Genomic DNA, 10,599 nt, shown 5'->3' on the forward strand with positions numbered 1-10,599 from the left:
TAGAGTTTTCTCCCTGGCTCTTAGCATTTATCTGATACACGTCTCTGGCATGCTCTACTTTTATTTTTTGCTTATCTCCTCTTAGAATGTATGTTCTTTGCGACAGGAACCGTGTTTTGTTCACTGTTGGATTTTCAAACATCTACAACATTTGTCTGTCACTGTTTGTTCGATGTCACAAATATTTGCTGAAGAATGAATTGAGTGAAACAAATGAGGAAAGTAAAATGTGGATATGATGGGTGGGGCAGATTGTTATGACATGGGGAGGAGTATTTTAATGAATCCGATTTGATCAGTTCCCTCTTTCCTAACACACAGTGAATTCTTTGAGAGCGGGGACCATGTTTTAATTGTTGCCTAGCACTGGACCTTAAAAATGGTGCGCAGGCCAGAAATATGTGTTCAGTCAACTTGTTTTGTGGATATATTTAGAAGCCAAGATTATTTACCAAAAGCGATTAAAAATTGGGCTTGGAAAAAGAAAATAAAAATGTACTTCACATACCTCTATTTTTCCTAACTAGAGGTCTTTAATTGGGGTCCAGGAATGCTAGGTAACTCAAGAGGAATTTGGTCTTAAAGCGCCTGAAGTAATGTGACAGATTTGATGTGGGTGTTTGTGACTGTATGTGTTCACGTTTGTGCACATATATGTGCATTCAGTTTTCTGGGGAAAGGACTTAGAGCTTTCATCAGAAATATACAGGGGCCCATAACTCTCAAAGGCGAGAACATCTAAACTGTAATCTGGCCTGTTAACAGATGAAGTGAAGCAGAGTCAAACTTCAGGGTGATTTACTACTCCATGGGGTATTTTTCTACTGCTTCTTCTGACGGGTACTTTTAAAAGTATGTCACCATTTGTAATATTTTGAGTTCGTAATACTTGGCATTTGTTATATTTTGAGTTCAGGATGAAACTCGCTATAAGCGTTAGGTACAGGTGGAGTATTTAAAGATAGGTTGGAGGAGAACGGATAGTGGTTTACTGGGTCGAGTTCTGTCTGGAATCCTTACTTAGTGGATGTGTACCACCAGCCCAGTTTATGGTAGATAAACTGCTTCCTGAGAAAATATCCCTTGTATTATCAGACATCTGAGAAAGCCATTCCTAAATGCATTATTTGTTTTATTAATCAGTCAACAAGAACCATTTCTGTAAGCCAAGCTTGACACTTGGAACTATCCTTGTTCTTGTGAACCCGTTTGGAAAAAGTGTCTGTTGTTGGATTTGAAAAATGTTGTTAGTCCTCAGTGCGTTAACCTTTGAGCTGTGTAACACACTTGACACTAATGAGATTTCATGTTAAATTTTATGCTGGAAGTTGTTGATTTGGTTTTGGGGATTAATTTATTTCTGCTGTTATACACTCTCAATTAATTAGCAGTGTGCAACTATGAATATAAAAAGTGCCAGCAGTAATCATTTCAGGAGTAAATTTTGCCTAACCTCTTTTTTCTTTCCCCATTACGTGAAGTCGAGAGAGAACTATTTTCCTCATTAATGCCTCTGGTTACACTATAATCTTGGTAGATTGTCCTCAAATTAAATCTTCTCTGTGGTCCAAATGAGCTCTTTATTTTACTTTCTCTTTTGTGATTCTCATTAGGGGAGATCTCTTACAGAAAAGCTTTGTATTACGTATATTTTTGAGCATGTGTATTTTATTTGTCTTCTGAAATTGTTTCAAATTCCCTTTCTTGAGTCAACCCATCCATAGGAACAGAAGTAAAGATTAGGGTCATTTTATAAAATGGAATCATTGTTTCATAGCCAGCATTTTTTGATATCTTCAGTAAATTTGATTTTCCTCTGAATGAAGTTGCACTCTGTTTAAGTGGCATTTTTCTTACTGTGTTTATATTTTTAGTTCTATACTTGGATTAGTTGATGACATTCAAATCATTCGATACACCCTCTCAATTAAGACGATTCTAAAGATGAACAGGAATTGAAAATGTGACATGAAATCTTATTCGAATAATGTTTAGCATTGTAAGCACAACATATTAGGCTTTAGAAAAATCTATCTTCAAACATTTAACTAATGCACTAAAACTAGAATTTTTATACGTATCTACAGATATAAACGACACATTAGGGATTTTCACATACTCTCAGAATATAGTAATGAATAATCATAGTCCTTTCCCTTGAAAAGCTACCATCTAGTAAGAAAGGCCAACAAACAAAAAAAGTCACAATATCAATATATTATGGTAGGTGCATTAAAAGTATGTGAATAATGCTATGAGTGCAAAGGAGAGGGGTAGCACACTGTCCTAACAGGATTTTACTTACAGCAAAAATATTACGTGTCAAGGAAAATAGAGAAGTACTTCTTTGTGACTTTGGATTGGCAAAGATTTCTTAAATATGATACAAAAACTAATCATAAAGTGAAAAAAATTGATAAATTGACTAAAATTTAAGAACTTATATTAATCAAAAGACACTATTAAGACGATGAAAAGAAAATCTGCAGAGTAAGAGCAAATATTCACAATTATATATATCTAATAAAGGATGTGCATCCAGAATATGTAAAGAATTCTTACAGATGAATAAGAGACACCAGCAAACAGCAGAAGAATAGGCAAAAGGCTTGAACAGACATTTCACAAAAGAGGATACTCACATGGCCAATAAATACATGAAAAGGTGTTCCGCTTCATTCGTGACTGGAGAGGTACAAATTAAAGCCTCAAAAAGATGCCATTACCTAATCACTAGTATTGCTAAAAAGAAAAAGGCATGCAATTATGCGTTGGCATGGATGATGGATGTGGGACAACCAGAATTCGTGTAATTGCTGGTTTGTATAATTGGTATAACTATTTTAGGAAGTGTTTGGCACTGTTGACTAAGTTTGGACATACACATACTCCATGTCTTAGTAATTCCACTACTAAGTCTGTACCCAGGAGTGTACATGATCTCTAAAAGATGAATTTTGGATGTTCAGTGCAGCATTATTGGTATTCACTCCAAACTGGAGAGTCCCCAGATGTTCATCAATAGAAGAAAGGATAAGTAAGTTCTGATGTATGCACACAATGTAATACTGTTGTATTCGCAATGTAACATCATTATACTAACAATGAGTTAGTCTTCAGCTACTGGCAAGAATATGTATGAATTTATGTTGAATGAAAGAAATCAGGCACAAAAGAGAACATGATTCCATTCACATAAAGTATAAAAATAGGCAAATTTACTATATGCTGCCAGAAGGCAGGGTGGTGTTTATCTTGGCATTGGTTGTGGCTGAAGTGAGCGCCAGAGCAGTGTCTGGGATTCCAGTGATGTTTTTAGCCTTAGTGCTGGTCACATGGATGTGTTAAAGTTGATCAAACTGTATTCTTATATGTATACATTTTTGAATATGTCTTATACTTTAATAAAAAGATTTTTAGAGAAAGATCCCTAAGCCTGGATTAAAGGCAGGAAGGTGAGAATATACGCTGGCAGTATTGTCTTTGCATTGTGAAACTGAATAAATACTGCCCTTTTTCCTCCTAATCTTTTGAATTTTTCAAACTATTTTTGGTAAGATTGTAGTAGTTTTTTAAAGCAGAAAAATAAATGACCTTAAATAAATATTAGAGCGTGTGCGCGCGCGCACGAGAGAGTGTGTGTGTGAGAGAGAGAGAGTGTGTGTGTGTGTGTGTGTGTGTGTGTGTGTGTTATTGCTAGAATGTCAAAACCCTGCATAGAACAAGTGGACCACACATTTTGATAACCAGACCTGGTCAGGAAGAGAGGAGATACTCCAAGGCCAGTTGCCTGTGAGCAGCACATTCATCTTATTTGATCTGCAGTTTATTTTTCGTGTTAAATGGTATTCTAATGCCTACTCTGCAGAGTTATTGTAAAATTTAGCATTCAAATGAATAATTTACTTCTTATTCTAAATAATAAATACTTTAAAGTATCTTGTCAAATAACAAACATGAGTGTATCTCATTGGTAGGATATTAGATTGATAAAAAATAAAGAACCCATTTTTACCTTATAAATGTTTCTGAAAGGGATTGTAGAGCAATGCTCTATGATGTCTTTACCAAACATTCTTCTGTGAAGGATTCACAATATGCCAATAGTGCTTTGTATCACATTTTTTTATTTCCAGCAAAGACTGATTTTTCTAATTCATGTTCACGTCTGATACTCTTTAAGTAATCACATCATCACTCATCAGTATTTATGACAACGCACAGTTTGTTCATGCCCTTTTCTCCTATAACATAGGATGAAGTGAGTGTTTCGGGTAGCAACTCAGCTGACCTGTTCCACTGGACCACCGCTACCACCATGAAGGTTCTTTCCAACACCACGACCACCACCAAGGCTGTGCTGCAGGCGGTCAGTGATGGGCAGTGGTGGAAGAAGTCTTTAACTTACCTTCGACCCCTTCAGGTAAGCAATGCATCTTCCTTTTTAAGATCAGTTCATTAGCACTGATCTTTAGTCGATTTCACTGTTGTTACAGCTTTATCTTCTCTAGGTTATTAAAATAATCTCTAAAGGAATCTAGGTCTCCCATCGGATAGGGAATGAGGAATTTATTTTATAGAATGTAGTATACTCCCACGGAGTACTTGCAAAAGAAACTAATATATATTAAGGTATGGTTTAGTTTATGTCAGTTAAAGTTTAGCGGGGTAACAGGAAAATTATTTTATCAATGCTTGCTTGCTTTTGCTGTATTTCTATAGGCCGGTAGTCAAGGAAAGTGCTGGAAGCTAGCTTGAGGGTTGTCTTAAGTTTTTTTGAGCTGCTGTAACAAAAATACAATAGATTGGGTGGCTTAAACAGCAAACATTTATGTCTTCCTGTTCTGGAGGTGGGAAGTCCAAGATCACATTGCTGCTAGATTTAGTGTATGCTGAGGGTCTGCTTCCTGCTTCGTGGACGGCCATCTTGCTGTGTCCTCAGGTTTGGGGAATGGGGAGGGGGCTCTCCTGATTCCCTTTGAGAAAGGAGCTAGTCTCATTTATGAGGGCTCTGCCTGATGACCAGTTACCTACCAAAGGCTCCAGCTCTTAATGCCATCACACTGGGGATAGGATTTCGGCATGCACATTTGAGGGGAGCAAACATTTAGGCTTTAGGAGGAGCTCTGGGTAAAGAGAACACTTTAAAAGATCTTTCTGTCCATTCTGGGAGTAGAGGTCAGGACTAGCAGTGGATCGGTCGGGTCTGCCGTCTGTCGCATTTTAGCCCGTCTTCCCCGGCTGTCTGCTCTGTATTCTCACACTGTGCTCTTTTAGTCTCACTTGGGAAAACTAAGAGAAAAAACAAAACAAACACGTACTCGTCACTGCACCCCAAACACTCACCGGGTCTTTCATTAGTTAATTAATTCACTTATTCTGCGAATACGCACCAGGCATTTCCGATGTGTCAGATCCTGTGCTAGTCACCGGGACTGGAGAAGCACTGCAGCCTCATTTCTTTCCCCTGTGGAATCTGTGTTTCAGCGGGAGACAGAGAACCAGCAAATAAAATATTTGTCTGATAATGTAATGGCAGGTGGTAATGAGCACTAGGAAAACCGCTTAAGCAAGCTTAGGAATAATGAATGCTACTGGGGGGCGAAGTTCTGCTTTGGAAAGGGAAGTCAGTCACTGAGCAGGAGCCGGATCGAGCCATGCGGAGCAAACGCAAGGCGCTTTTTTGAGAGAATGTGCTTGAACAGAAAGGGGGCCGAGGTCGTGTGAGCAGAGTGACCAATGGGAAGACGAGGTCACAGGGGTGGTAAAGAGGCCGCCATACAACGCCTTACATAGACCGTGGTAAGGACCACCGATTTTATTCTGAATGAGGTGGTCAGCTGTTGGAGCATTTAGGCAATGCAGCTGTGGGATCCAACTTTACTTTTAATAAGATCATTTAACCGCTGAGTCGAGAGCTGCCAGTGGCGAGATGGGAGCAGAAGCAGAAAGACAGCTCTGTGTTCCAGTATTCTAGGTGGGAGGTGATGGTGGTTTGGACTAGGGGAGCCGTGCGGGAAGAGGGAAGTGTTTGGTTCGGGGATGTGTCGTGTGGACCTGCTCGATAGTCCGGATGTGGATATGCAGGAAGGAGGAGAAGCAAGGATGGCAGCTCGGACAGTGGGGTAAATGCAGATACCATTGACTGAGATGCTGTGTGCTTGATTTTTGCTTATTATTGCATGTATCACACTAGATTATGATTATGGTTACTTTTCTGTCTCACCTGTTGGACTTTTTGAGGGTGTGTGTCTTAAAGTGTTAACATATGGTTTTTATTAAATATCAGTTATAATTTTTACTGTCATTTGCAACAGCAGCTTCATGTTTCCCTAGGCTATGCTTGGCGTAAAGTAAGTGTTCAGTAAACTTTGAAGGAGGACATGAATGTCTTTTACTTGGCTCTTCCAGTAAGGAGCTTTACACTCTATTTGAGGAAAGCACAGTGTAAAGATAATTAACCATGCTAGAGATACCATAGAGATACAAGGCGTGCTGATGACATGTCCGAAGTGCATTTGTGTAGCTTGTGGCTGCGGAGGGGGTGGACATGATGCATGGGGCACAGTTAGAGCTGATAGTCTCAGCAGGCAAGGTCTGAGGGGAGCCCAGAAGGGGGAGTGGCTGTAAGTAGGCAGTGAGCGTGGACAGTACCCTCATCATGGAAGAAAGTCGCACAGCTAGGATGCGTAAAGCAGACCAGTTTGGTTGGAGTGAAGAGGTAGCCTTTAATGTTAATTAGCATTTACTAACTTAAAGGTTGTTCTGTAGCATTTATACTCCATACTGTTGTCTGTTTGCATTGTTCATCGCCACTAAAGGTGTTTTGAGCAGGGGAGCAACGTGTATGAAATGATGTTTTAGGAAGATTATTCTGACAGTATAGAACACTCGCCGTGTGCATAACACCGATTACTTCAGCATTTTGATTCATTGGTGTCACAGTGACCAGGAAAATCAAAAGGCACTGCAGGGTGAAGTTGAAGTTCTGCTCCTAGAATGTAGTTATTATTCTTACATTCTCTGCTGGGTGGCTATGTCACTCTGACACACTCTCTTTAGATCCCATAATGCACTTTGATCGTTACTCCTGAAATCCTTCCTTTGTCCTACCTCCCCCCGCCCTCTTTTCTTTTTATCTACTGTTTTTCACTTTGTTCTGTTTAGGGGCAAGAATTTGATGGCGCTTGTCGAATCGGAACCATAGCCAATGAAGATCTAGAAAAACAAGGCTGTCATCCTTTTTATGAATCTGTCATATCCAACCCCTTTGTCACAGAGGTAAGGATGGTGAACTTAAGAAAATACTTTTAATTATCATGCCGTTGTAGGCATTTCAGTATAAACAAACACTAAAATTTTCCTGAAAATGTACTTCTTTGGTTTTGTCTTAATCATGTTATTCGTTGGTTTTATGATTTGTTTCATATACAGTACAATGGATTATGAGTTTAAAATCTGTTTAAAATTTTGCATAAAATATACACTTTAGTGAGAAGTTATAATTCAGATCACCAGAAGATATAAAATCCTACAATTGTGTTTTCTAAGAATATCTTCATAGAAAAAAGTATACCTAAATGGTACAACTACCTCTTTTGTCTAGTCTGAAGTAACCTATGACACGTATCAGCATGTCCCAGGAGAAAGTTTTGCAGAAGTATTGCTGAGAACTGGAAAACTGGCAGAAACTAAAAGTGAAGGAGAAGAAGTATTTCCAACAACAGAAGGTATGAAAGAAGGTTCTAGTTCCTTGACAGTGTGTAACTCATATTAGGAGAACAGTAAGTAAAATCAAAGGAATGAGAGTTAGGAAAAACAATAATACATTTTTCAGTAATTTTGAATAGCTTAACTTGACACAATTATTCATTTATTCATTTATTTATAGCATTTGTTGAGTCTCTTCTGTTTTCCAGATACTTAATATGGAGGATTTAAAAGGATACATATGATGCAATCCCTGTCTTTAAGTTACCAGTTATATGAAGTGGTTCTTACAGTGAATGGTGTAAAGTGCTCAATAAATATTTCTTTCTGCTTTTATATGTTAATAACTCAAGTATTTGCTTCATAGAAAGTAGATGTATATATTTCATGTTAAGAATTTTCTTCATGGTGTCATATCTTTCCATGTAGAGTTTTTTTGAAAATAATTAAATGTTTGTAAGTTTACCCAAAACACCTTTCCATCTGTACTTTTTTCTCCTTAGCCTCCTTCTTTTTAAGATTCCAGGGTGGTTTCCTTGACTCTTTTCTTTCATTCGCTCTCTGCTCTGCCGTCCTCAGGGAACACCTCATGGTTTAAAGGCTGCTGGAGTTCCAGCTGTCTTGTCTAGATTCCAGGCATCAATAAGGAGGAAAGGGCGTGGGGAGAGACAGGCAGTTTGCAGGGCAGTCCTACCCGCGACCTCCACGTACGGACTCCCGGCCACCTCTAACTGCCGGTCGACCTGGACGATGCTGCTTTATCAGTGAGCACATTGCTGTGTGGAATAAAATTTGGGAAAATGTATATGGGGACTAGAACTGTCATTTCCCCAGAAGTCTGATACTGTAACTTATTTTTAGATAATCCTATCTTGTAATTAATGTATATAGCTAGGAAGAGGAGAAGCAAATACCACTTCCCTCTTCACCGTGTGGGTCCCTTGAATACCGGAGGCTTTTACTAAGTGCGCCATTTTCCTTCAGTTCCAAGACGCGTGTTTTTCTGCCTCTCAATCATTTCTAAAAGAAGAGTACATCTCACAGTTGATGAGCACATTTATGTTTTTTCCCTTTCAAAAAGCTATTATTAAATTCATGGCACATCTTACAAATGATACTAAATATATGTGAAGAGTATAGCCGCGTTGCTGTTTCCCCTTTTAATATTTTTTGTTACTTCTTGCTTTTCTTTTTTAAAATTTGTCTTTAATTGTTTTCGGTTTTTTTTTTTTTTCAAATCCATAGACATTTTTCTGGGATTTGTAAGTTATTCTAATTCTTGGAGAAAAGAGTACATGTGGGCAGGCGGAGATGAAACGGGGTGAGAGTAGGCCGGGCAGAGGTGCAAGGCCTTGTGTAGCAATTGAAACACTTTAAACGAACCCTCTACCGAGGGCTATAGGGGTATCATGTGAAGGGAGGTTACTTAGGTTTTCTGTTCGCACCTTCCTTATCTATAGAGTGGGCACAGCAGCTTGTACGTTCTGCCACGGGACCGATGATGCGAGTCGGGTCCCTCTAGACGAGTCCTCGCCTGCGTAAACCTCCTTGCTATCATCCTGTACTTCAGTCTCTCCAGTTATGGTTTTCTCTTGTTTTCAAGGCCTGCTTCTGTCATTCTCCGTCCTAGTTTCGCATTAGAATCATTTAGGGAATTTTAAAGAAATACTGAAGCCTGGGATCCACTGGAGACCCTTTATTTCAGAAAGTCGGGAGTGGGGCCCATGCACCAAATATTTTTTAGACTTCCTCCGGTGATTCAATTGTGAAATCATGGTTAAGACCCTTTGGAAGTTTTCACTTAGGATATTAGGTTCTCCCTGTCATATGTCAAGCATCATATGTCTCTTGCTCAGATTCTGACACACTTGCTTTCTGAGCCGCTCACCTGGCAGGCTGGAGAAGGCCTCCTATACCTTTTATGTCAATATCTATTCTCTTCGACTTGAAGGTCAAACCCTGAGTGCCATATCTATTCCTAACACTTTTACAGGGCTGTTACAGAGTTTTATAAATGATGGGTGCAAAATCAGTGTCTCTTGGCGTGAGAATGAGTACAGGGTGTGCGTAAAAGTCCCTAGGACAGGAGTCAAGGGTAGGCGCTTGGAGAATCTGAATCCAGGTTCCCAGGGACACGTGTGTTAGTCTCAGAGTGTCTGAGATTTTAGCAGACAGCAAGCATTTTCCTTCTGCTCCGGTGTTTCTTCATGTTATTTTTTCTGACATTCAGATGTTAATATTCCACCAAGGGACAGAATCCATGTCCATTAAACTATTTCACTTATATGCAGAATCTAAGGAACAAGAAAGAACAAAATAATCAAAAACAGACTCACAAATATAGAGGATAATCTGCTGACGGCCAGAGGGGAGGGGGTTTGGGGGGCTGGGAGAAAGGAGTGACGGGTTAAAGAAGTACAGATGAGTAGTTGATGGATGGTCACGGGGATGGGGAGCACGGCACAGGGAATGCAGTCAGCAGTAACGCAATAGCTGTGTGGAGAGCCAGAGGGAAGAAAGAGCAATCGGGGATCGTTTCATAAACTATGTAAATGTCTAACCAGTATACTGTATCCTTGAAACCAATAAAATTTAAAAAATTTTTTTTAAATATTGTTGAATTGAGTGGGAAAAACATTTTAGAGCATCTCTATATATATTAAGAATGGATTTTTAAAAAACTATATAGAGAAAATTTTAATAATGATCATCTCTTTAATTTACATTTGAGTTTATAATTTATAAAGCATTTTCATAAACACCACATTTGGTATTGATAATGCTAATATATCTAAAACACCTATCTTTGACTATTTTATAGTACCAAGTATTTGTCAGAAACTCAGCAGAATTGAAGAATTATATAGATTAAATGACTCAAATTAAAAA

The 10,599-nt window shown here is 38.8% G+C and overlaps 1 protein-coding gene across 1 annotated transcript in view; it reads left to right on the top strand.

Annotated features, from left to right (window-relative positions):
* Window positions 1-10,599, top strand: part of NBAS (neuroblastoma amplified sequence) — a 267,834-nt gene that overhangs the window by 143,488 nt on the left and 113,747 nt on the right. Inside the window, 3 exon segments of the mRNA XM_023528505.1 lie at window positions 4,256-4,423; window positions 7,168-7,281; window positions 7,607-7,730. Coding sequence (XP_023384273.1) covers window positions 4,256-4,423; window positions 7,168-7,281; window positions 7,607-7,730 — 406 coding nt within the window.

The sequence above is a fragment of the Pteropus vampyrus genome, unplaced genomic scaffold, assembly GCF_000151845.1.
Source record: "Pteropus vampyrus isolate Shadow unplaced genomic scaffold, Pvam_2.0 Scaffold28, whole genome shotgun sequence".
Lineage (NCBI taxonomy): Eukaryota > Metazoa > Chordata > Mammalia > Chiroptera > Pteropodidae > Pteropus > Pteropus vampyrus.